Source organism: Sturnira hondurensis, unplaced genomic scaffold (assembly GCF_014824575.4).
Source record: "Sturnira hondurensis isolate 20B ecotype Veracruz unplaced genomic scaffold, ASM1482457v3 Scaffold0009719, whole genome shotgun sequence".
Taxonomy (NCBI): Eukaryota; Metazoa; Chordata; class Mammalia; order Chiroptera; family Phyllostomidae; genus Sturnira; species Sturnira hondurensis.
This window is the reverse complement of record NW_028082350.1, coordinates 1016273-1043604: the sequence shown is the minus strand read 5'-3', so window position 1 is coordinate 1043604 and position 27332 is coordinate 1016273. Positions and strand designations below refer to the sequence as shown.

At 42.9% G+C, this 27332-nt stretch overlaps 1 protein-coding gene across 2 annotated transcripts in view; it reads left to right on the top strand.

Annotated features, from left to right (window-relative positions):
• The window catches only part of DRD3 (dopamine receptor D3), a 43392-nt gene extending 18934 nt beyond the window's left edge, over positions 1–24458 (top strand). Inside the window, exons 3-7 of one of the 2 annotated variants that reach the window (XM_037057364.1) lie at positions 7891–8033; positions 17335–17531; positions 22557–22707; positions 22807–22854; positions 24262–24458. In XM_037057364.1, the coding sequence (XP_036913259.1) occupies positions 7891–8033; positions 17335–17531; positions 22557–22707; positions 22807–22854; positions 24262–24458 (736 nt within the window). Of the gene's footprint in view, positions 1–7890; positions 8034–17334; positions 17532–22556; positions 22855–24261 lie in introns of both variants that reach the window. The other variant, XM_037057363.1, reaches the window with a different exon arrangement.
• Positions 24459–27332: the final 2874 nt, after the last annotated feature.

Below are 27332 nucleotides of genomic sequence, written 5' to 3'. Positions count from 1 at the left end.
TGCCCTGCTGAGTGACAATCCCACCTTCCTTGGTCAAGCCAGTTAACCTCTCTGGGCCTGGTTTCGTTTTCTTTTCTTATCTGTTTAGCGTAATAGCAGAAGGGTTCTTATGAGGATTAAATGAGTCACACCCGTAAAACACTTCATACAGTTGCCTGGCGCATAGACAGTGCTATTATACACCTGCTTGATAAACAAATTAAATGTCCTCTTGTAATCAGGAATAAGGGGCAGACACCCATAAATTCACTGACACGAACAATCAGAGATCCCTTGGGCTAGCACAATAATAACAACAATAATACTGTTTTTAAAAAAATATTTAATATGTACCAGACGTTGTGCTAAACAACTAAGCAAACAAAAACCTTCACGGAGATACTCGCATCCACTATTCGTAAAAGTCCTATAAAGCTGAATCATTATCCCCATTGTATTGATGAGGAAGATGAGTTTTAAGAGAAGCCAAATCTCAGGCGCATGGCCACACAGTTAATGGAAGAACTGGAACTTGGATTTTAGTCAATCTGTTTCCAGTGTCCACGGACTTAACCACCTTGCACACTGTCCCTGTTCAGGCCACGCTAGAAAGAGTTCAGAGAGCTAGAAGCTCAAACACAAGGGGAGAGGGCCTGGAGAGGGAGCTGCGTGGGCTGCTCTCCTCGCTGTAACCCACAGGTAAGCTAGATCTCGGAACCCTGTGTTGAGCGCAGTGGCCTACGTGTCCAGAGGCGGCCCTGAGTGGGAGCAGTCCTGGGCTCTCTTCCTGCTCTCACATCCATGCCCAGCCCTGCCCTTGCCTGTAGTCTGACATCTGAGATTAATTTGGAATATAAGAGGTGGCACGGCCTAACTGGGTGGGAAGTGGAGTCCCCATGGTGCTCTAGGAACCAGGGGGCTAAGTTTTGCCTCCCTGCCTCCCACAGGGCCCAGAGAACCCCCAAGTACGCAGTGAACTCCTCACCCAGGCGGAGCTGGCGGAGTTCTTGCTGCATTATGGTGCCCTCCGATGGCTAATTCCGGAACAACCTCTATGTCTCAGTCCCCGTGGGAAAAAACCTGGAGGCGAATTTGAGGGTCTCGTTAATTCTAAGTGCTTACTCGTGTTTAAAAAATAATTAGAAAAAAATGTAATGTAACAGTGGCAAATGTAATCTCATCTCTCCCTCCTTACCCAGGTAACAAGTAGTTTTGACACAGAAATTTTCCTTAATGCAGACTTTCTCAAACTTGTCTAATCTTAAGATTCATTCACTTGTTAAAAATACACATTTGGGGGGTTAACTCCAGAAAACTTAATCAAAATATCCAGGGATGTGGCCTGAGAATATGTATTTTAAAAGATCCTCCCAGGCAAGTAATGGAATCCAATTAATTGGGGAAATTCAGCTCTGGATATCCACAGGACTCTCAAGGTACAAGCCACCTTTCCTGAGGAAGCCCATGTCTCTACAAGGCCTCGGAGACTTGTCCATGCCCTTGAGAGGGAGTGGGCACCCAGGAGAGGTGGTGGCCCCAGAGATGGAAGCCCTGGCTCTGCCGCAACCAGTTGTGGGACCTCAAGTTCATCATGTGACCTCTCTATGTCTCTGATTCCAGCTTTGTGAAATGAAGCCAGTGTTCCCTACACTTGCTGGTTTATTAGGTTAACAGGAGCCTGCATGGAGTTGCTGAACATTAAAGCATATTTAGGAAAGCATGCAACTCTCAGTGGTGTGCTTGAAGCCAGCTGGTGATGGCTAGTGAAAGCTAATTGGCAAAATTTTAACAATTGTTTGGTCCAGCTATTAAACCTTTGCTGTATTTTAAAATGGGCAATGGTAGGAGTATTTGTACCATGGAAATTGGTAAATGGTACATACTAAAGCTTTCTTTACCCAGAGAGCCAATTGTTAGCCATTTAACAGCACACCACTGAATGTATGGGGGTGGTCAGGCTTTTACATCAAAGGACATTATGTAAATGAAATGCCTGAGCCCAACTACAAGTGTGGGCACAAGGAGGTGTGTCCTGTTGTTCCTTCCCAACCCTGACAGCTGTTTGGCTATGACAGCTGCAGGATGCAAGGCAGAATCTCTTTTCCAAGGTGCCTCAGCAATCAGTGCTGAGAGCCAGACCCACATAGACATATTTGACTTGAAGTCACGGCTCAGTGCCCAGCAGAGCCTAAAGTCCTGAGCAGAATAAAAGGCCTGGAAGAGTCTCTCCTTCTGGTCAAGATGGAGGTGTAGGTAGACATGTTTTGTCTCCTCACACAACTACAGAAAGAATTATAACTATAACTCAGAACAAATAACAACCAGAACTGTCAGAAAATTGAGCTGTACGGAAGTCCTACAACCAAGGGTTTAAAGAAGCCACATTCACCCAGATGAGTAGGAGGGATGGAGGTGCAGAGGCACAGAAAGGTGAAGAGTGGTGGCAGTCCCACATTCCTGTATAGTGGGTAAAAATCGGGAGGAACACCAGCAATGAGCCAGCAATTCCAGCCCCAGACCAGACCGCTTAACCCAGGGTTCCAGCGCCAGCAAGATAAGTCCCCATAACTTTTGGCTGCAATAACCAATGGAGGTTGGGAGGCTAAAGAAACCAGAATTCTCAGCCCTCCCTCCACACAGAGCCACAAAGCGGTGAAGTGAGTTGCCCTGCCCTGGCAATTACCTAAGGCTCTGCCCCACACAATTTACAGATGCCTTTTCTAAGACTGAGAGTCAATGCAGCTCTGCCTAATACACAGAAACAAACACAGGGAGACTGCCAAAGTGAGGAGTCAAAAGAAATATAGCCCAAATGAAAGAACAGAACAAAACCCCAGAAAAAGAAATAAATGAAATGGAGATAGTCAACTTATCAGATGCAGGGTTCAAAATACTGGTGATCAGGATGTTCAGAGAACTCACTGAGTATAGCAAAAACATAAAGGAAGAAATGAAAGTTACACTAAGTGAAGTAAAGAAAAATCTACAAACAACAAACAGTGGAGAGGATGAAGCCGAGAATCAAATTAACAATTTGGAACACAAGGAAGAAAAAGCATTCAATCAGAATAGCAGGAAGAAAAAAATGATTCGAAAAACAATGATTGGTTTAGGAACCTCTAGGACAAATTTAAACATACCAATATCCAAGTCACAGGGGTGCCAGAGGGAGAAGATGAAGAGCAAAACATTGAAAACTTATTTTAAAACGTAATGAAAGACAACTTCCCTAGTTTGGCCAAAAAAAAATAGACATACAAGTCCAGGAAGCACAGAGTCCCAAACAATTTGGACCCATAGAGGTCCATACCAAGCCACATCATAATTAAAATGCCAAAGATAAAAGAAGGAAAGAATCTGCCCTGGCTGGTGTAGCTCAGTGGATTGAGCGCGGGCCTGCAAACCACACAAACGCGGTTCGATTCCTATTCAGGGCACATGCCTGGATTGCAGGCCAGTTCCCAGCAGGGGACACACCAGAGGCAACCATACATTGATATTTCTCTCCCTTTCTCCTTCCCTTCCCCTCTAAAGATAAATAAATAAAATCTTTTTTTTTAAAAAAGGAGAGAATCTTAAAAGCAGTAAGAGAAAAACAGAGAGTTACCTATAAAAGAGTTTCTATAAGGCTAGCTGCTGATTTCTCAAAAGAAACATTGCTGGCAAGAAGGGGCCAGCAAGAAATATTCAAAGTGATAAAAAAGCAAGGACCTACATCAGGGGCGTCAAACTCATTTTCACATATGGCCACATCAGCCTCACAGTTACCTTCAAAGGGCCGAATGTAATGTAACTGAATCTAAATGTAACTACTCCCCAACTAGGAGCAAGGAGCTCAGTGCTGCCACCAGGTAAAAACAAGGTGCCTGGACGGATGAAACGAGGTGGAGGGCCACATTTCGGCCCATGGGCCTTGTGTTTGCCACCTGTGACCTACATATGACCAGCAAAGCTATCATTTAGAATGGGAGAACAGAGGAAGTGCTTCCCAGACAAGGTAAAACTAAAGAAGTTCATCATCACAAAGCCATTCTTATATGAAATGTTAAAGGGTCTTATTTAAGAAAAAGAAGAAGACCAAAACTATTAACATTAAAATGGCAATAAATGGCCCTGGTTGGCGTAGCTCAGTGGATTCAGCACGGGCCTGCCAACCAAAGGGTAGCCAGTTCAATTCCTAGTCAGGGCACATGCCTGGGTTGTAGGCCAGGTTCCCAGTAGGAGGCACATGAGAGGCAACCACACATTGATATTTCTCTCCCTCTCTTTCTCCTTCCCTTCCCCTCTCTCTAAAATATAAATAAATAAAATATTTAAAAATGAAGATAAAATAAAATGGCAACAAATTCACAACTATCAAGAACTGAATCTAAAGAAACAAACTAAATAAACAACCAGAAGAGGTACAGAATCATAAATATGGAGATCCTTTGGAGGGTTATCAGCTGGGATGGGGAAGGAAGAATGGGGGAAAAGGTACAAGGAATAAGAAGCATAATTGGTAGTTACAAAGTAGACGGGGTGCGGTTAAGAACAGGAAATGGAATAGCCAGAGAACTTAGATGCATGACCCATGGACATGAACTATGGGAGGAAATTGCTGGAGGGAAGAGAGTACCAGGCAGAGGGGTGGCAAAGGTGGAAAAATTGAGACAACTGTAATAGCATAATCAATAAAATTAATTTTAAATAAATAGATTAGTAGCCTGGAAGAACTGTAGGTTCTACTTGCTCTGTTCCTTCATCGCCAAATTAGGAACTCGAGAGAAGATTTGCAGTGTATGTATGTCAGGAGAAGGGAACTGGGCTGTCACAGGCCTCCCTCAGGGTTAGTGATTGGATCTTAATCTTGCCTTATTAATTAAGGGCCTCTATCACTGCTTCTTGAGAAAGAAGCCACCTCTGTCACACGTTGTGGTACCAAGGTAAGTTCTGCAGAGTCTGCCACTGTCTCAGCCCTCAGAGCTGACTCTCAAGCTGCTTCTGGAGGGTTACAAATGTTCACACATGAACTCTAACGCTAGATGCACAAGAAGCAGATGATTCGGGCAGGGCTGATACATACAGGAGGAGCATACAGGAGGAGCACTGTCCCAGTCCCTCCAGCCCGGGGTCTGTCCTTCCCCTCCTCAGCCCCAAGCCTTGAGGTGCACAAAGGTGTTAAGAAGGCCCCTGTTTAACCTCTCTGTGTATCTCCTGTCTGAATCTGGTCTCCAGGTTCCCTGGATGCTGAGAACACAAAGACAAAATGAGCATAGGTAGGTCCAGTAATATATGTCAGATCCCTTGGGCCTGGCTAAGATAAGAATTGTTCTCTTATAGGGAAGGAGGCCTTCAGGATCCATGAAGCAACCAGTCAATTAAGAGCTTCTTACCATTTGCTTTGTGCAAGGACCTATGGGGAATACCAAGTCTAAAAGATGATTTGAGCCATCAAGTAACTTAATCATATGGGGACTACCTCCATCCATGAGGCAAGTTCAATAATAATGCAAGACAACTGTAGGCAGAATAGTAACGTGATTGATTGGCATAGGAGGTTTATGTGTTCAGAGTTACAGGTCTCTATAAAATGGAGAGGACTGGGAAAGTTGTTTGAGAGCTGATCTGGCATTAAAGGAGGTCAAGAAGGGGCTACCCAGGGAAGGAGAAGGGACAGCAGACTGAGCAGACAGTAGCCTCCTCTGTTGCTGTGGAACAAATTACCACAAATGTAATATCTTAAACTATAGCTATATTTTAATCTAACAGTTTCTGTAGGTCAGAAGTCTATGCGTAGTGCAGCAGGTAGGTTCTCTGCTTAGAGTCTCACAAGGCTGAAAACAGGGTGTAAGCAGGGCTGTGTTCTCATCTGGAGTTTGTGGTCCCCTTCCCAACTCATTCAGGGTGTCAGTAGAATTCCGCTTCCTTGCCGCTGTAGCTCTGAGGTCTCCATTTTCTTGGTGGTTGTCAATCAAGAGCTGTTCTCAGCTTCCATAGGCCTCTTGCCCTTTCCTGCCAAATGACTTTTTCCAAAACATGACAGTTTGCTCCTTCACAGTCAGCAGGGTAAATTCTGGTGCTTCTTGAGCTGAATTAAGGGCCCAGTCCTTTTTAAGGAATTACCTGATCAGGTCAGGCCCACTGAGGATAATCTCCCTTTTGATTACTTTCTCTTGATTAGTAATCTAATCACAGGAACAACATTATACCAGATTCAGATGTTTGGGCTGCATCCAAAAGGAGGGGATTCTATGGGACATCAGAATGGGGGAATCTGCAGGATGTGTTGTCTGTCCATCTAAAATGTTCTTCTACCTTTTCTCATGGCTGGGCCCCTTGTACTCCTCTCCTTTCCCTGCCTAGCCTTGGCTTACTCCTCCTTAACAACCTCCATCATCCTCAAACATATCACGTAGCTTATCTCATTTATGATATTCTTTACTTTATATTAACATTTTTTGGTCCAGTTCCAAGTTCCATAAGGGCAGGGACAATGTCCCACTTGCCCATCTCTGTGTTTCCAGAATAAGGCCTGGCATACAGTAGGGACTCAACAAATATTGAATGAAAGGTTAAGTGAATGAGTGAGAAAATTATATGGAAAGGCCGAGGGAGAGTCAAAAGGCCTGGGTAGTGGGTGTAGATGTCTTGAAGAATGTCAGGAGGTGTGACCAGATTAAGGAATGTGGGGACATAGGCAAATATATTTCAGATAGCTTGAGTTTGAGATGACTATAAGGCAAATGTTTAGGTAGTAAGTTCAACAAGAAGTGTGTGTGAGGAATTACCACAGAAAATACAGCAATGTCTCCTGGCTGGTGTGGTTCAGTGGATTGACTGCCCACCTGCAAACCAAAAGGTCGCTGGTTCAATTCCCAGTTAGGGCACATGCCTGGATTGCACCCCCAACCGGGGGTGTTTGAGAGGCAACCAATCGATGTTTCTCTCCCTTTTTCTCTCTTCTGTATCCTCTCTCTAAAAGTAAATTTTAAAAAATACAATAATGTCCAACAAGAATAAGGAACTATGCTTTTACCATGCGAAAGCATGTGCTGTAGACTGAAAGTTTGTGTCCCCCACAAATTCATACTTTGAAATACTAACCCCCAAAGTGATAGTATTAGAAGGTGGGATTGTTGAGTTGTGATTAGGTCATGAGGTACAGACTTCATAAATGATATTAGTGCTCCTATAAAAGAGACCTCATGGAGCTCCCTCACCCTTTCCACCATGGGAGGATATGGTGAGAAGACGACTGTCCGTGAACCAGGAAGTGGACCTTTGCCAGACACCAAATCTGCTGGTGCCTTAATCTTGGGCTTCCCAGCCTTCTGAACTGTAACAAATAAATGTTTGTTGTTTAAGCCACCCAGGCTGTGGTATTTGTGATTTAGCAGCCTGAACAGACTAAGTTAGCATGAAAACTAAATTTTACTTCGTTGGATATTATTTATCTCTATTTTCAATATCTCTGCTATTTGGAATGGTTGTCACTATGAGAGTTAGAATTTATATTAGAATAAAAGCAGATGTAAACACCTGTGTGGACACAGTTTTATCATTATCTAAAGAACTGTGGGAGAAAAAAAAAGGCACACACCCACACCCAGAGTCTTCAGGGTGCAGAGTGGAGAATACAGTGCGTGTACCTACTGGGCCATCAGTCAAGACCCAGCAAGAAGCTCTCCAGCAACCCAGTGTTCCTGTGCTAACTTTTACTCTCTCTCCTTTTCTCTGATCACCCCTCCCAAAGAGTTCTTCATCTATCTTATCTCAACCTTTCTTCTATTTTCACTTTTTCTCTTTCTCCATCAAAATTATTTTTTTCTTGCCACATTTATCAACCTGACTGTTTCTCTAGAACCTCCTTCAACTTGTCTCCCCTGTCCTTTCTCACCATGTCTATTTTCTCTCCCCTTCCTCTTACAGGTACACTGCAGTGGTCATGCCAGTTCACTACCAACATGGCACAGGACAGAGCTCCTGCCGGCGGGTGGCCCTCATGATTACAGCCGTCTGGGTTCTGGCCTTTGCTGTGTCTTGCCCTCTCCTCTTTGGCTTTAACACCACAGGTAACAATGACATCCCCACTTCCAAAACCCATGTGACTCATAGCGCAGGTGAGGGGCTGCAAGTGGCACTCAGCCCTGAAATTTCTGACCCCTGGTCAATGCACTTTGTAGTCTGATGAAGACCTATAGACTGCAAAGCTTTGATGTTTGTTGATTATAATAAGACACAAAGCAAACTTCAGCAATTATTAGCACAAGGATAAAGTTCTGCCCAAATTAATGCAAAATCTGGCTTATTCCTATTTTGAAAGAAATGTCATTGTGTTCATTTGAAAAAATGTACCAGTTAAAAATTAAATAATATTAATAATTCAAATGAGGCTTGCTAATGAAAAGATGACTCTTCATAATTTACTTACAATGAAAAATAACATATCATAAAAGCCCTGGAGTAGGATATACATTTTAAATTTTTGCTTGGTAAGAATCATGTCTAGCATTTGGGAGCTAGTATAAATTCTTAAACTATGGATGGGTGTATTTCTTATATTTTAACACATAACAATTTTGCCTATGCTGGTTGGCACATGGTACATCTTCTATTGAATGGATGGATGGATGGATGGATGGACGAACAATATGCATATCAAGGTATTTGGGATTTTGACATAAAACACCAATCCAAATTTACACCTCTGTGGATCAATGTCCTCTTTGTCTGTTCCATGTTCATTTTTTATCCCCAGGAATTTTATGTGTTGAGTGGAAACTATTAGCACACGTACAGAAAAGTTATGTTTTGGAAATAAATACTGAGTCTTTACTGAGAGAACTGATCGACTCTTTCTTATATTCAGTTAGAAAGTTTTTGCATTTATTTTCATATATGACTTCCTGCAGATAAGCCCTACAACTCCACCTCTAAAATTACATGTTGCACTTTCAACTCTTTAAAATGTGTGACATATTGCTGTATGTATTGTTCATCTCAGCTTATTACTGTTCAGGGCTGTATCAAATCATGTATATCTTTATACGTGATTCAGAGGATTTTTCAAAGGAAATTTTAACTCCATAATTTTTACTCATTGATTGACTTTAGAATCTAACCCTATATATATATAATTCCACTCTACCTCTTTCATAGACTTTTACAGTTAAATGAGGATTAAATTGAAATAACATACACAGACATGTCAGTACATACTGCCTGTTCAAGGTCGGGCTTGTTTATCTGCCACATTAAAGGCTAAGTAACCAAGTTATCCAACAAATACTTGCCTGGTGTTCCTAAAATACAATGTTATTGTCATCTTTGCATTACTCTTTACCATGAGTTACTTTGTTGTTTTCATCGAGTGACATTTATTTTATTCTTTGTATTTAATTTTATTTTTTAAAATATATTTTATTGATTATGCCATTACAGTGGTCCTATCTCCCCCTTCATTCCCCTCCACCCTGCACACCCCCTCCCCCCACATCCCCCCCTTTAGTTTATGTCCATGTGTCACAAGTTCTTTAGATTCTACATTTCCCATAGTATTCCTGCCCTCCCCACTGTCTATTTTCTACCTACTGTCTATGCTACTTATTCTCTGTACCTTCTCCCCCTTCTCCTCCTCCCACTCCCCTGTTGCTAACCCTCCATGTGATACCCATTTCTATGGTTCCACTCCTGATCTAGCTGTCCTCTTAGTTTGCTTTTGTTTTAGGTGTGGCTGTTAATAACTGTGAGTTTGCTGTCCTTTCACTGTTCATATTTTTAATCTTATTTTTTTTAGATAAGTCCCTTTAACATTTCATGTAATAAGGGCTTGGTAATAATGAACTTGAACTTGGTAATAATAATTGAACTTGGTAATAATAATTCTTGAACTTGACCTTATCTGAGAAGCACTTTATCTGTCCTTCCATTCTAAATGAAAGCTTTGCTAGACAGAGCAATCTTGGTTGTAGGTCTTTGGATTTCATGACTTGGAATACTTCTTTCCAGCCCCTTCTTGCCTGTAAGGCCTCTTTTGAGAAATGCGCTGACAGTCTGATGGGAAGTCCTTTGTAGGTGACTATCCCCTTATCTCTTGCTTCTAGGATTCTCTCCTTCATTTTAATCTTGGCTAATGTAATTATGATGTGCCTAGGTGTGTTCTTGGGTCCAACTTTTTTGGGACTCTCTGAGCTTCCTGGATTTCCTGGAAATCTATTGCTTTTGCCAGATTGGGGAAGTTCTCCTTTATTATTTGATCAAATAAGTTTTCCACTTGTTGCTGTTCCTCTTCCCCTTCTGGTACCCTTATAATTTGGATGTTGGAACGTTTAAAGATGTCCTGGAGGTTCCTAAACCTCTCCTCATTTTTTTGAATTCTCATTTCTTCATTCCTTTCTGGTTGGATGTTTCGTTCTTCCTTCTGGTCCATTCCATTGATTTGAGTCCCAGTTTTCTTTCCATCACTATTGTCTTCCTGTGCATTTTCCTTCATTTCACTTAGTTTAGCTTTCATTTGTTCCTCTAATTTGTGACTAAAATCAACCAGTTCTGTGAGCATCCTGATCACCAGTATTTTGAACTGTGCATCTGATAGGTTGGCTATCCCTTGGTCGCTTAGAATTATTGGTTCTGGGGCTTTGAGCTGTTCTTGAGCCATTACGTTTTGGTCTGTTCACGCCTGTTATGTATGAGGGGCAGAGACTTAGGTGTTCACCAGGGTGGGGGGACCCAGTTGCTGGATTGTGACGCTGTATGTGGGGGCGGGGTCAGAGAGGGGCAATGGCATTTGTCCCACTCTCTCTTAGATTTCAGTGTCATCTGCTGCTTCCCACAAGCAAACCTGGCCCCCCCTGGTGCCAGCTCCCAGGTGTGTGGGCCTGTGCACCCTCCAGGACCCTGTGGGTCTCTCCAACAAACTTCTGTGAGCCTGGGAGCTTCTCCCAACACCTGGACTCCGAAAGTTTTTTCAGGTGGTGCTTGTAGACTTTAATTACCTTTGCTGGGGCCCTATCCTGCATGGTCTATCTCACTGCTCACTCCTTCACTGCTTGTTCCTTCACACATATCTGCACACGCAAATGTGTGACCCTGGTCAGCCGGCCGCCTTACACCCCCACTGGGTCCGCCAGTTGCCACCTTGTGGCTGGGATCCACCAACTGCTGCCTGCGTGCCTGGGTTGGTCTGGCCAATTTTTCCTGCCTGACCCTGCTCTGCCAGCCACTGACTTCACCCCTCTTACCAGTCTAGCTGAATGATTTGTTGTTGTCAGACTTCCATACAGTTCAATTTTCTGTGTTTTGGTTGCATTTATGTTACTAAAACTTTGTTGTCTTTAAACTTTGTTGTGTGAGGAGGCACAGTGTTTCCACCTACACCTCCATCTTGGCCAGAAGTCTCGTTGAATGACATTTGTACACACAAGTAAGTGTACACACATTCCCAAGGAGACATTCCCCAACACGGCTAGAGACTGATTGGCACTAAAATACCAGTTCTGATGAGTGTTAAGAATGATTTTTGGGTAAGTCTGATAACTAAGCCACCTTCTATATCCTTGTTTCTATACAAAAATGCATTTTAAGTTTGTAGTATGGGGCACTCATTATCACTGCTAGACTAAGGCATTGCTTCACCCTGGGCCAGAAGCCAATTCTGCCAACATTTGCAGGACTGGGTGGTTCCTCTTTCTTATTCTTAAAGGCTGGCAGTGGGGTCTTACTCAATCACACACACACACACACACACACACCCTGATAAGAGTTAAAACAGTCTCAAAATCTGACATTTGAATTCCCAGTTAATGTCAGCATCAAAAATGAAGGAGAATGATGAGCTAATTGCAGTGCTGTTGCCACCAGTGAGATCATTATTGTTCCAGAAACAAAACTCAGAGAAATCTCTCTAAAAAGATTTCAAATACAGAGTTGAGAAGGCAAAGAAGGCCTGTGACTTCACATGTACACTCTCAGTTCTCTTGCAATCTCCTGTCTCACCTTGAAGTCTACTAATAAGACTGTCTGAGCCCTCCACTGATTCACATATTGTGTCAAAATGTCAGGTGCATCAGAAAAGACCAGGAGACATGAGCTAATGTTATTGATGTTGTTGTTGTTGTTATGCATTAGGAAAGGTTTCTGTGGCACAAAATGTAACTATGCACATACTCCAAGGACAATCCAGTGTAGTTCTGCTGGTGGTCACGGAGGAGATCAGTGGTCTTGTCCAAGAAGTCAGTTCAGGAATTAGCAGAACTCAAGGCAGGGAGGCCCAGTGTCCTTTCTTCCATATCTCAATCTGACCTTCATTGTACAGTGTCACTATCTTGATAGATGTGGATGCCTTCAACACCTCTTTCTTCTATAAGGAAATTCCCAAGTTCATTCAGAAGCCCAATATAAATGACTTCTCTCAGACCTTTTTCCAATTTTTCTGTGAAAAGCAGAGGAAAAAAGGGCAGGATTCTGCCAATAACACCTGATGTTGGAAGTGGGCAAACTTTTACTTAGACATGCAACACAAAAAAACATTCTGACAGAGTTCTTTTTTATAGAATGGGCTGCCACATGGGACTGTGCATTGTCAGAGAACAGAAGGTAGCAAAGCATTGAACTTCAGTTTCTTTTAACTTGGAGTTGCGCTTATTGACCTAGGAAAGGTCAGTATGTATTTCTGCATGCACACCTAATGCAAGGTCTTGGGTCATGGAGCGTTCCACGGCTGTGGCACCTGGCTGACCAACGTCACCCCAGCTCCCAGCAGAGGCCCATAGTTCTAGCCAAATGCTACACTATCAACAGCCCCTAACAGCAGTGGAAGAGCACGAAGTGTTGGTGCTAGAGGAAGCCCTAAAGATCCCCGAATGAGCAGCTCATTCCTCTCACTTCACAGATAAGAAAAATAACTAGTATTTACACTTTTGCCAAATCAGAGAACTATTGTGTTATACAAAAAAATCTAGAGTGAATAAGCAATAGCTAGTAACAAGGTGTAAGAAATCTTCAAGGGAAGAAAACCTAATGCAAGAAAATTCTATCAGCTGCCTTAATATTCCTCTGAAACTAAGAAATGGAGGAGTGCTATTTATGTGATTTTAGCAATAGAACACCTCACCTGGCTTTCAGAACACTGGGTCTGGGGGGTGGGAGAATGGAAGGGATTACTTTAGAAGTATGAAGTTAAAAGAATAGTAGGATCATCCTAAAATCAGATTCATCAGGATCTCCTGTCTTTGCAAAGAAGTTGAGGACAAAACTTTTGATGAGCTTGAAGTTTATTATCTCTCAAGTCAACCTGCTTCTGGCCTTGCTGTTCATGTCTCTGTGGGACTCAAGTAGCCAGGCTAGCCCATGAAAGCCTCTTAGACTCCTTAGCAGAGCTATTGAGTGTATTTATAATCCTGCACAGTACCTTGAACATAGTAGGTTGATGGGGGGAGGGCTCTGCCCCACAGGGCTCCCCATGGCTGCCATGGATGAGAATAAGTCTACCAAGACACAATTTGCTTGGGGAAGAAAATTGGCCAATCTCTCAAAGGAGAAGGGCCTGGAACCTGTTCTTCAGTGGGCTTTTACTGGGTTTAATTTACATAGGAATACAGGGTGTATACCTAAATCTCATCAGTCATTGTCAGGAAGAAATGATTAAACAATAGATGACATTGAAAGAAGTCTGAGGGCTTATTCTGAGCCAGGGCCAGATAGTTAAAAGCCCCCAACTTTGAGGAACAAACTCATTTCCTGCTCAGACCCTTATCAGAAAATTGAGAGCATTCTTAGCAAAGCAGTTTTCACAGGATTTTATGCATTCTTTTTTAGGCCTGATTGCCCTAGGGAACCCACCCCTTCCAGCACAGGGCTGCACCACTCTCTGTCATTGTTTCAGGCTTAAGTCAGGCAGGGGAAGTAAGGCAGCTAAGAGATTAGGAGACTTCTTGCAGACAGAATGGGGACTCAGGCTATGTCAAAGCCAAGGGGCAAGGTTCCTTCACCCCCTTTTTCTATAACCCCCAAGTTCTTCCCTGGGGGCTCCTTTGTAACTGTGCCTGTCTTAGGTTGTCCCTCCCTTGAGGAATCTTACCTGTCTTTGGCTAACCAGTCAGGCTCGAGGCCAAGCAGGGTGACATAAAGGGAGCTGAGGTGGTGCCCCTGCCAGGGAGATAAACTTTGTCTCCTCAGTGGCTTATGGTCCCAAGGCCTCTCACTCAGTCTTAGCCATGGGAGGTTACAGCTTCTGAAACCAGGCAAGGTTGTTCCCAACAGTAGGTGCTCCACAAAATTGTGTTGAATGAGTAAGTGGATGAGACCTCGTCATCATCGTTTCCTCCTTAATTATGGAGATTAGTTGGGATAAACATCTCAGTCTTCAAGAATGAAGAGTAACCCCTTAGCCTTCCCCATTATCCTCCCATCAATGACTGTGTATGTGTTTATGTAAAATGCTCATTTGTCTACTTTGCTCATTTATTCATCATCCGTGTATTCATTCAATAACTGTGCTGACAGCACAGTACTGTTCAGTGAAATAATTAAGATGAGGTACCTCATCTCCTGGAGGAGCCTCAGATCCTGTGGGGACATCCCTGCCCTTACCTCTTCAGGACTCAGCAGAAAGAAGCTTCCAGAATTGTTGGTGTGTAGGGCTTCACTCTGCCCTGCAAATAGGACATATACCCAGCTCAGACCTGTGAGGGACTGGAGCAGGGCCCCACTCACTGGCCACTTGCCTCCTATGTCACTCTACCTCCTGACAGTCCTCACAGGGTTCTAGAAGAGGCTGCAAAACTTGGTCTAAGGGCACAAGCAGTTTCTTAAATAGGGGCAGAAGGATGAGATGACAATGTAGGCTCCATGATTATGAATGAGGGCCTTCATTGATCAGCAAACTTGAAGTCACTGTGTGCTCTCTCTTCACTCTCTGCTTCTCACACATGTGCTTTCAACATTCTTACTGGGAAAATAAATATTTGCACATGATAAAGCATAAGGTGTAATGAGATACATACAAATATTTAAATATATCTTTCCCTTCTTCCCTAAACACTAACTCCTCCATCCCATCCCTAGATGCCAACACTAATATTCCTCAAAGATAATGCTTGAAACAAGTGCATGCACATGGGCACGCACACAGGCACACACATGAATGTTTGTGTGTATGCATTTTAAGTGGTAGTTAATATATAGAATTTAGAGGTCGGCCTCCCAGAACCCAGAGGAGGATACAGAAGGGTAGAAGGTGTATCTGGAGGTACAAATCTGGCACACTGAGGTTGGCAACAAGATGAAGAGTGGGGACACAGTTATGCCACCCCTGTGTGACCCACTTCTCACTAGCAAAATGTGCTGAGCTATGTCTCATTATAGGAGACATTTAAATCATGGTCAGCTGCCGATGACAAGGGAGCTGGTTTCAGGGGAAGGGCTGACCACCACCAACATTGCTTCTTAAAGGTTCAGCAAGACTGCCCCCTGCCACTCTATTCCTTCCTCTAACCCTGTCCCCCTCAAGGACAAGAAGATGCCAATTTGGTGGCCACCGCTCGAAGTTTTATGAGCCATTTCCTAAAGAATGTGGACATTGGCTTTGGTAAGATGGTATTATTTTGACGTGAATTACATGCCGCCCGCTCCCCACCAGAGAGAATCGGAGCATTTGGGAGTAGCTCATAAGGATTCTGGCAGCAGTGCTGTCACTAAAACACCGCACTGAGCACTGAGCACACGTCTCTTTGTTCTAATTCTGAGCTGTTGCTCCCTTCCTTCCCCCACAAGTATTGTTCCCTGTAAGTCTCTCTCCAAATTTCCCTTGCAAATGACACCATCCCTTTTAAGTTTAAAAAGCTCAGAGGTGGTAAAAATTAAATAATAACAGTAAAGAGTAAATAATAATAATGGCTGCCATTTATTCTCATTTCTACTGTAGGACACAACATTTTTGTTCTTTTTTTTATAGTTAAAATAATTTGCATAGTTAAATAATCTGCCCAAGATCACATCGTTAATAAATGGCATCCTTGGGGCTCATACCTCGGGCTGCCTGGCCTCTACCACCTCAGAAGACCAGGAAGCAGAATGAGGGGTCCACGCGGTGGCTGCCCTTACCCCACCAGCTCACACCATATTTTGGTTTGGAGAATCCCTAACTTTTTTGAAGATCAGCCAGGTGTACCAACAGCTGTTGCTGACAGTGCTGAACAAAGTGTAAATGTGCCGGGTCCCACTAATAGGGGGAGGTAGAAAGTCAAAATCTCAGGAAAAAAACACTGGTTTGGGGGGCAGTTTGTTTGATGCTGGGCCACTTATTAAACCCCTCTGAGCCTTACTCTGCTCATCGAAGAATAGAGTTAGTAATGGCGCCTGTGTCACATAATGTTGCCATGATGTTTAGGTAAGGTAATGTGTATAAAGCCCTGGGATATCATCTGGAAGGCGTTTGTTTGCTTCCCATTTCTCTTACAAGAGGGGCAAATTCCAGGCCCTCTCCTGAGCATTGAAGGGATCTCAACATCTGCTAGTGACAAAGACATAGAACAAGGCAAGGATTCTCCTCAATTCACGTTTCCCACAATAACAATATGGGCCCTCTTCCCATCTCACCCCTGTTGCTGAAATTCCTTGAAAAAGCAAATGCTGTCTCATATTCAGCCACCATCTGCCCCATAGCACGGATTCAAAACGGACACCTGGCATTCTCAGCAAAAAAGGTTTCTCCCAATCAGTGCATTCAACAGTCCTTCCTGGGGGCTGCCTCCCTCCCAAGAGCCTCTGGCCTGCTGCTCGGTGACACTTGCCCCAGTCTCCCAGCCTGCCTTTCCCTGTGGCACGTAGCACAGCATGTGGAAGGGATCATCTGTCTTCTAGACTGGGAGCTCCTTCAAGGGCAGACATAGTGCCATTCACCTTCATAGCCCCAGTGTAGAGCAGTGTCTGGCATGTAATCATTGGTAAATTTTCTTTTAAGTGAACTGTGAGCAACACAAAGGTGAGATTGGCTTTGGTAAGATGGTATTATTTTGACCTGAATTACATGCCGCCCGGACTGTCAGTGAGCTGACAACACAGGTTTCTGAGACTGTATCCCCTGCCTCCCAACTTAACCATCAGGACATGTGTGCTGGCTAAGTAAAAGAGGAAAAAGTAAAAGGCTATAAGGCACAAAGGAAGAAAGAGTTGTTTCTGAATGAGAAACTCAAACAAGCCTCCCTCGATGAGGCAGCTCGTGAACTGGGACGTGATGAGGGCGTAGGTGGGACCGGGAATCCCTGCTTCTCAAAGCTCCACGTGCATTAGACGATTTGGGGCCCTATTTTGTGCTCCCCACTGAGGCTTTTATTTGGCAAACTGCTTTGCTTCCTCCTTTTCTCTCACTCACAGGGGATCCCAGTGTCTGCTCCATCTCCAACCCTGATTTTGTCATCTACTCTTCAGTGGTGTCCTTCTATCTGCCCTTTGGAGTGACAGTCCTCGTCTATGCCAGGATCTACGTGGTACTGAGACAGAGGAGACGGAAACGGATTCTCACGCGACAGAACAGTCAGTGCATCAGTGTCAGGCCCAGCTTTCCCCAACAAGTAAGCTCACAGGAGGGGCAGAGGGAGGCAACACCCCAACCCATGGCCTCCCAGCTTTGTGTTCAGCAGAGTATGTTTTTGCCTAAACTGCCACATTAGAGACACATATATGACCCCCACCTTCTAATCTGCTGGCATCAGCTCTGCTTTAGTGGTAGAAAATCCACCAAGAAGTTCATTGATAGTCTTTTCTGAGAGCACATCTTATCTGGCAACATGATAAGATAGTTTCTAGGCTTCTCCTGCTTCCCTTCAAAGTCTTTCATTGTCCCCAAATGGCCAGAAGTTCTTATGTCACACACAGGGCTTAAAGTTTTAGGGTGACAGTTGTACCATGCACTGCTGGTACGTTCCCAAGATTGACTTTTTGGCCAGAGCATTCATTCCAAGAATCTTTGGAGTTCATCAGAATCTCTTTTCCTTTAAGATCTGCCCCTGTAACAGGGCATCGATGAGGTGGTAGAATGGGATGCCAGTGATGCATTTGGGGGTCTTTTTAGGCTCTGAAAAGGTTATTGCCTCAGCACTGACCTTCTGATTTCTTGGGCTTTAAATTATGCTTATCCCAGTGCCTAATGTCATAGCAATTTACCCACGATGTACTGAAGGCATGAACAGATGGATAACAATCACTTGCAATCTTCTAGGGAAGGGATGGCAAGAATACTATACAGCCTCTGCCTTCATGGAGCTTGGACTCTAAACAAGCAAACAAAACCCACCTCTACCCCAAATTATTGAACAATCCCAAACATTGGATTGTTCAATGACTGAACACCACTGAATGGGGTGTTTGCCAAATGTGAGATGAAGAGAATTGAGCACCCAAATATTAAATGTCTTTGAAGTTATGAGAAGAGAGAGTTCTGCATGCTCAGGAAAGAGGTTTGGAGACCAAAAAAAAAACTGAATTTGATCTTGAATGCATTTGGATGTCCAGATCAAGCTGAGTGAGGATCAAACTCTCAAAGATGAGAGTTCCAAGGCTCAGGTAGAACAGGGATGGGGAGGTCAGCACTAGAGGATGAAGATACACACCCATTGTGTTTAAGGCATTGTCATCTATATGGCTCAACCGTGTGGAGCTTAACCCACAATTATTTCTCCTTCAACCCACCCTAGTCTTCCTGTCTTCGGCTGCACCCCATTCGACAGTTTTCCCTAAGGGCCAGATTTCCATCAGATGCCACAGGGAAAATGGTAAGTAAACTGTGTCTTTAATTGTAAGAAAAAAATAAGACATCTGTTCTCAAAGATGCTGGCTTAACTTGATTTCACCTCCATTCCCAAATGGAATCTAGCCATAATCCCACACTGGTATCTATAACAGATCTGAGAGTCTGCCTGATTTGAGCTTCAGAATAGGAATCGCCAAATGATGTCCAGAAAGCACATGATTATTGCAAATGATCCCAATGACTGAAGCCAAAGGCTTGTTCATTGAACAAGATTTGGTGTGAGGATGCCATCCAGAACCACTTGCATTAGTGGGAGTGGGGTGTCAGTGAAGCATACATGAGCAGAGCCAAGAAAATCAGAGAAGGGGAGGCTAATGTGAGACTTTCAAGTGCCTTTTTGCCATTTAATATGGGGACAGACAAGATAATTTCATGGTCACCCTGACTCTTGTCCTTCCAACTTAAGCCAGCCCTGCCTTCCTAAGCAAACTGAGTACAAAATGGAGCCTGAAGTGTTAATACAAGACCAGTATTCCTCTCCCAGAACTCCACAGCCAATTAAATATTAGGAATAAAGCTTCAAATACCCATGAAGCAGGTCTGAGGTGTGTCCAATCTTTGTATAGTTAATTAATCACTTTTTACATAAGCCTGGTGTAGCAGAGACTCTTGCCATAAATGATTTGTAAAATACATATATGTTATATATATTACATATTATATATATTTTAAAATTGCCTTTAGCAGATTTAAGGTTGGAGGAGTCTCCAAGGCCAAAAGGAGAAAAAGTGGATAAAAAGTGGATATTACAGTGTACATTTGGTTGATTGGTTGGTTGGTTGCTTGGTAGTGAAATGTGTGGTAAAGACAATTGAGCACCCAAATATTAAATGTCTTCAAGATTATGACAAGAGAGAGGTCAACATGCTCAGGTAACAGGGTTGCTGACACCACTAAGGACCAAGAGTATTAGAGGACCAAGAGTCTGCATTGCCAGGAAACTGGAGAAGGGCTTCTGTCCTGCCACCTGGGAGTGGGGGGCTCTGCCAACCAAACCCAGAGGGGTCCAGGGTTTCCTTGTGTCAGCCTTGGAGATAGTGTTTAGGGTTTGTAGAGCCAAAAAAGACACTCACCAACATATAATCTTAAAAGAATCACTTTCCTTCCATAGGACCAAGTTTCAACATACTGTAAATGGAGACAGGGTATATTAGGTCAGTGTTCTCACATCCAAGATTGTATAAGCATTCTCAAGAATTTGTCTCCAGTGTCCTAGACTCAGAAATAATGCATTGCAAGTTAAATATTGTCACTTTTAGAAGATAATGAGATACCAGCACAATCATAAACATAATCACACTCATTCAGCTAAAATATAATATTAATAAGTAGAAAACTCCATCAAATTGAAATACAAAATTTTTTAAAATGTGTCATACTAGAATCCTTATGGATACTTCTGTGAAACACAATTTTAAAATTTTATATCATCTTGAAGGTCCATTGCATTGATTCATTCAACAACATTTCTGAATGTGTGGAGTGAACTAGCACTGTGTATCTGGAGGATTGTGATTCCTTGAACTAAGGAAAGATAGTGGGGGTTCTTGGTTCCTGGCGCTGGCTAACTTATGTAGTAAAAGGAACTTACTGGAAGGATATCAAGTAACTCAGACTCATGAGAAAGCTGAAGGACAGCTTTAGAAGATACTGTTCATGCCTAAGGAAGAGTCTGGTAGAGGACTGGACATTGACCACCACCACTGCTGGATGAATTCTGAAGTCTTCCTGCTTTACCAGCCCCCATTCAAGGTCCTAGGTAGGAATCTCCAAAAGACGGGGCTTGGTTCTTGTTCCAGACAGAGTTCCAGCTGCCAGGTGGGGAGGAGGGGATGAGTGACTATTGGCTCATGTCTTCAGTTATGGGAGTTCTGCTGGCTACTCAAGGTTAACAGTGTCTGATTCTTCAAACAGGGGAAGAAGTTCAGGTGTTGGTCACATACATATTTGCCCCAAATATCAGAAATTTCCATATACTTTCATTTTTTTACTCCAAGTCTACTGATCCCAAAGCCATTTTTCCCAATTTCTTTTCTGTTTTACAAATGAGGCTTAGAGACATTTAATTAACTTGCCCAAACATATCTCTACTTAGTAGAAAAGCTGAGATAAATGTCCTGGATTTTCCTTTATTTCTTAACTTTTTATTGTGGAAATTTTCAAAAATAAAAAAGTAGAAAGACAAACATAACAAATCCTTCATTAGCCATCAGCCAGCTTCAATAATTATCAACTCATGGCCAATCTTCTTTCATCTGCACTCCCACCTACATTCACATACACCCATTGGGTTGTTACGAAGCAAATCCCAAACATAACAGCCTTTCAACCAAAAATATTTCTGTAAGTTCATAAGGAATATGAACTCTTTTATAAAACACATAATGACAATACCACATCAAACTAGATAAATTAATAATATCCCTAATTCCCTAATATTATTATCCAATGCTCAGCCCTGGCCAGGTGGCTCAGTGGTTGAGCGTCATCCCATACACCAAAGGGTTGAGGGTTCAATTCAGGGGGTAGGTTTGATCCCCAGTGAGAATGTGTACAGGAGGCAACCAATTGATGTATCTCTTTCACATCAATGTTTCTCTCTCTTTTTCTCTTTCTCTCTTTCTCTCTTTCTCTCTCTCTCTCTCTCACTCTCTCTCTCCCTTTCCCTTCCCCTCTCTAAAATTAATAAACATATCTTTGTGTGAAGATATGTATGAAGGGACCCCAAAGCAAAATTTATTTATAAAAATTGTATATTTATTCTTACATGTTTAAACTGCAGTCACCTTCAAGGTACTATCTATATGATACAGCACATCTATAGAGACATTTTTTCCACTGCTCAAAACAGTTTTTGAACTTGTTGATTTTGATGCCTTTTAGTGCTTCTGCTGTTTTTAGTTTCACCTCTTCCCCATCAGCAGAACATTTCCCTTTAAGGACGTTATTCATCAGGGAAAACAAACAAAAAAAAGTTGCTCAAGGTGAAATCGGGTAAATGGGACACGGAGGCCATGCTGTTTTTGGTCAAAAACTGATGAACACTCTGTGCGGTGTGGGCAGGTGTGCTCGTAAGTCACCCATCATGAAATGGGCAGACATGTTGAAAGAGTCTTTAAAAAAGAATTCACTGAAACCAAACACAGCCTCTTCAAGGCCAGCTGGTACCCTGGTACAGATGGGCTGCTAGAACATTCATCTAGCTGGGGGGAACTTGCACTACAAGGGGCCTGCCCTTCAGAAGATAATTCTGGGGGTTTTTTGCCCCCCTGTCCAATGCCATATATATTTCCAGTGCACAAATTTACTCAATTGTCTTATAAATTTTTTACAGTTGGTTTTTTGAATCAAAATTCAAATAAGACCCATATTTTGCAACTGGTGTTATTGCTGTTGCTGTCGCTGCAATTTATATGGTGAAGAAATTGAGCTGTTTGTCTTTAAGGGTTTATCAGAGTCCAGATTTTGTTGCTTACAACCCAGTGGCGTCACTTGACATGTTCCTCTGTGTATCTAAGCCATTTGAACTTTAAAAGGCCAGGCTATAATCCTGTACTAGCCTCCTCAAGTGTTTACTGTGATTCTCAAATGTTCTATACTTGTATGTGGTAGGTACTTTTTAGTGCAGTCAGAAGCAGATTCTACTTCCCTCAACTTTCCAAGGTCCTACCACTCTCAGTTACACCCCCCACAGTTTTACACAATATTGGATTCCCCTTCCTTCATTGCTTTCTTTTTTTCCTTTCAGGAACACTCAGAAGATAAACAGTATCCCCAGAAATGTCAGGACCCTCTGTTGTCACACCTGTCCCCTGGCCGGGCACATATGGAGCTGAGGCGGTACTATAGCATCTGCCAAGACACTGCCTTCGGGCCACCAGGCTTCCAAGAAGGGGAAGGAGAGTTGAAAAGGGAGGAGAGCACTCGGAACTCCCTCAGCCCCACCATGGCACCCAAGCTGAGCTTAGAGGTTCGAAAACTCAGTAACGGCAGGTTGTCGACATCCCTGAAGCTGGGGCCCTTGCAACCTCGGGGAGTGCCACTTCGGGAGAAGAAGGCAACTCAGATGCTGGCCATTGTGCTTGGTGAGTTTGGATCAGGTTAAGCTGAGTTAGGTTAGGTTGGGTTGGGTTGGGTTGAGTTCGGCACAGCTGGCAGGTTAACGTAACTACATTTGACAGAAATCAGAAATCCAATAACTGTGATATTTATAAATGTTTATAACACAACTGAAAAGGGCTTGTGTACAAGTATTACCTGGTAGAAATCACAAGGCCTAGACTGAAATTTGTGAAACATGAAACTCAACATGTCGCCTAATTGAACTGGGTTTATCCATGGTTCTTGCTGCCTGTCACATGGACTTATGATAATAGATAAATCAAATGATAAGTAGGATAAGTGCCTGACACATATTAGATATTTGATAAATGCTTACTTATTCTAGAATATTATGTAAAGAAAATAGCAATGCTGGAAACTACAGTCAGTCATGTGGTATGGTAACATCTCCATTATTTTAAATACAGAGGGAGGAAAAAGAAACCCTGAAGATGAATTCACTAAGATGTCAAAAGTGATTGACTTAGAGTGGTGGGTGGTTATTTTTTTTTATTTCCATTTTTCTGTAGCTACCAAGTTTGCCATAATTTATAAAATCAGAGGTAGTGTTTGAGAGTAGAAAAACATAGCATTAAATAAATATTAACTATTTATTTTTTAAACAAATATTAACTATTTAAATTAAACATTAATAAGTCACAGATACCACGAAGTTAGTGAAAGCAATTCATTTTCTTCATTATCACTGACAAATCTCCCTCTCTCCTATGGTAGGGACTCTGTGTGCACCCCGGCAGCACTCTCCTGCGCAGTCAGAGTTGTGTCCATTGCACTTTCGGTCTTCTTTCCTATCAGCACCTAGCATTATGTCTTGATGGCTAGACATTAAATAAGTATTTATTTTAAATTGAGGAATAGAGCCCTAGCTGGTGTGGCTCAGTGGATTGAGAGCTGGCCTGTGAACCAAAGGGTAACCAATTCAATTCCAAGTCAGGGAAATGCCAGGGTTGCAGGCCAGGACTCTGGCTGAGGGCCTGTGAGAGGTAACCACCTGATGTTTCTCTCCCTCTCTTTCTCCCTCCCTTCTCCTCTCTCTGAAGATAAAGAAATAAAATCTTTTCAAAAAAAAATTTTTTAAATAAATTGAAAAGTAGAAAAAAACTAGTAAAGAACTACCTAAAGATCAAACTATAAAATTGATTTAGGAACAAAGACCTAAGATGAATCAAAGACATTTTGATGTTTTCTCATCAAAAAATAAAAAAGTGGCTAATCACACCTACTTCACAGGGGTGGTTTAAAATTAAATGGGTATGTAAAACTTCTAGCATAGTAGCTGGCATAAAGGAAACAAGCATGAGTCACTTTCACATTATAAAAAAGGAAAAAGCAAAATCGTTACCCAGTTTTTCTTTTCCTTTGCAACCTAGGGACCTTCATTGTCTGCTGGCTGCCCTTCTTTTTGACCCACGTTCTCAATGCCCACTGCCCAGCATGCCACGTGTCTCCTGTGCTTTACAGAGCCACAACGTGGCTGGGCTACATGAACAGCGCTCTCAACCCTGTGATCTATACCACCTTCAACATTGAGTTCCGCAAAGCCTTCCTCAAGATCCTGTCTTGTTGAGGGAGAGGCGAGAACACTTCCTGTGTCCACCTTCAGCCACCATGCCACTGAGCCACTGGCCAGGGCCTGCTCACAGTGTGCCATGTCCTCTGACACATGGGGGGCAGAAGGTTGCTGGAGCCAAGATGGTTCTGAATGGCAAGTGCAACCAACTGCTTCCTCCGATACAGAATGTTCTACCTCTCCAGCTCAAGTCTGACTTCATTCTGGCAATCTTTAGCTTGTTGGAAGGCCCCTGGTGATAAGCAATCATTCAGAAAGAAGCTGATAAAACATGACTCTACACATACACAAAATCATCATCAAAGGCATGATTCATTACAGTGAAGGAAAAATGAACAGATCTCATCATTCTGAACTTGCCAGGACTCCTTGAAATCTCAGCCAGGAAGCCATCTTGCAGAACAGACAGTCTTCCTTCAAACCTCTAATTAACTGTCAGGCTAACCTTGTGCTTTTGTGGGCCCACTCCCTTTCAGTAATCCCTTTCATTCATTGTACCCTGAAATATAACGGCAAAACTAATGCTGCTACCTCTTCATAAAATCTGATTGGCTACATTTGGCGAGGGGCACCACTCACCCTCACCAGGAAGGAGACATTGTCCCACATTGGGACCCAGGCTTCATTTCAAACCTCGCTACTCCTGTATTTTAGTTCTAGTTAAGAAGGCCCTTGGATTCCATCCCCTTACTGTCAGAATCTCAACTCCAGAGTATTCAAGATGGGACGTTAATGAAAAAGGAAAGACAAGTCCTACTGAAGTATCACCTTGTAGTTCAGAACAGGCCTTAGATATGCATTTCACAATGCTATAAGCTTTTCCTACCCAGGCATCTCCATCTCCTGCTTAATAGAGACCCGATGATTTCAGACCCTGAAACTCATTAAGCACAAAGTGTCTGCAAAGTGCCTATCACCTCCTAGGTTATAGAGGCACAAGTTACACAGATTTGCCCACAAGGAGCCCAGCGCCAGCTCCCACATTTGCCTATCCACTTGTTGGAGGATGGTAGGGACTCATTTAGACGGACAGCAGCCCTCAGAACTGAGTGCACCGGCCAGGGTGGCTGTCCAGAGCCATCACCCGGATGGTCTTGGTGAAGTCCTACCACCGACCCTAAATGTCACCTGTCCAACAACTGATGTTAAAAGTATATAGAAACAACATGCACATGTCATTCAAAATTGCATTTACAAGGAACTTGAATAGTTTCATCATTTACCTTTTCACCTCAGAAGCTATTTCCTGCTGATTACGGAATCAGCATACAATTTGTGGATAATTTATGAAATGTTATCATTCTGAACCTCAGTAAATTTACTGTTAGCTATCAGTACATAGGCATGACGTACCTTCAGCAAAGGCGTTCAACTTTAAAATACACAAGAAATTCACAAGGAACCCAAGGCTCCCCTTTCCCCATTCCTCTGGTCCTTTAAGTGTATGGAGGAAACACCCCTGCTGAGTCCGTTACCTGTTGTTCCTGGATGCTTTGGATGTCAGCATTTTTTAAACATTATGGTCTGCAGCAATGTTCATATTGTAACTCGGCAGAAAACTCTGACTCTCCACCAGTTCTTGTGCGTTCAGCTCAATAGGTTTATGGTGCAAGCAAAACCAGGGACTGAGACGACTAAATATCTGAAGAAGTAAAAGTACGTGATTCCTAGGTTTTCCCATGTAAAGTCAACAGTAAACAGATTGGACAGTGGGGTAAAAGGTCACAGAATTCCATGTGAAAACCAGAGTTTTAGGACAGAAACATAAACAGCATTGGTATTAATATATTTGTGAGAAACGATAGCAAATGTTGTGTATCTTTTCTTCACATCAGGTCACTCGACCCTACTGATAACCTTAGGAAGACAAACTACATTTGTAGGTAAGGAAGCTAAGGCAGAGGGAAGTTAAAAAATTTGCCCTGACTCACACACAGTAGTAAGTGATGGAGCTGGGATTCATATACATTTCTCTCTGATTCCCAAGCCCATTCAATTAATCACTGCCTCCCACCAGCGAGAGGTAAAGGGGTGGGAAGAAAAAGATGGAACAAGGTTTCTGGGAGAATCTCACTTTACTTCACCCACCTCCACCCCTAGGTTTTCCTAAGAACCCAGCCCAAGGTACTGCTCTCCCTCTCCAGACAAGTTCAATTTCTGAAACACTCACAGGGGAAATCCATAATCGACTTCTATAGAATCATGGGACAGTAGCAACTTAGGGAGCATTTGGTTTACCATCTCCTTCATTCACGGACATGGCCTAAAACTGTTGTCCCATGTTGGTTAATGACGGGAAAGCACTCAAGTCTGCTGAGTCCTAGTTCAGCACTCTTTCCCAAGAGCCCTGTAAAAACTATGAACTTCTATCATATAGACAGGAGGAGAAGGTCATGTTGTCACCTCCACCATAAACTGAGAGGTAATTTTTCCCTAGACGGTGTCTGCTAGAAGGCAACATCCCCTTCCCAGAATTTCCTTCTCATGCAGGAAAATCCTGCTGGAGGAATCCCAAGCGCTCACGTCAGCCTCCTCGTCCCAGGATTCTGCATTCTACCTCCTCTACCTCTATGGTTCCTACATGACTTTCAGAGCCAGTGAGGCCTAAAATCCCAGGAAAGATGTTTGCTCAAGTGAAGCAGAGCAGAGTTCTTGGGGCAAACCAACTGTGGGGCCCAAAGCAGCCTCATCTCTATCCATACTATTCGAATGAGATACAAATAGTATGGAAATCCAAATACATTACAACCAGTGTTCAATTTCAGATCTTAAGTATAAGAAGTGTATTTCCTTCTTCCAAGACACTATGCTCCAAAAGACCATGCATTATTCATTAACTAAATCAATCACTTGTTCAATAAATGTTGATTG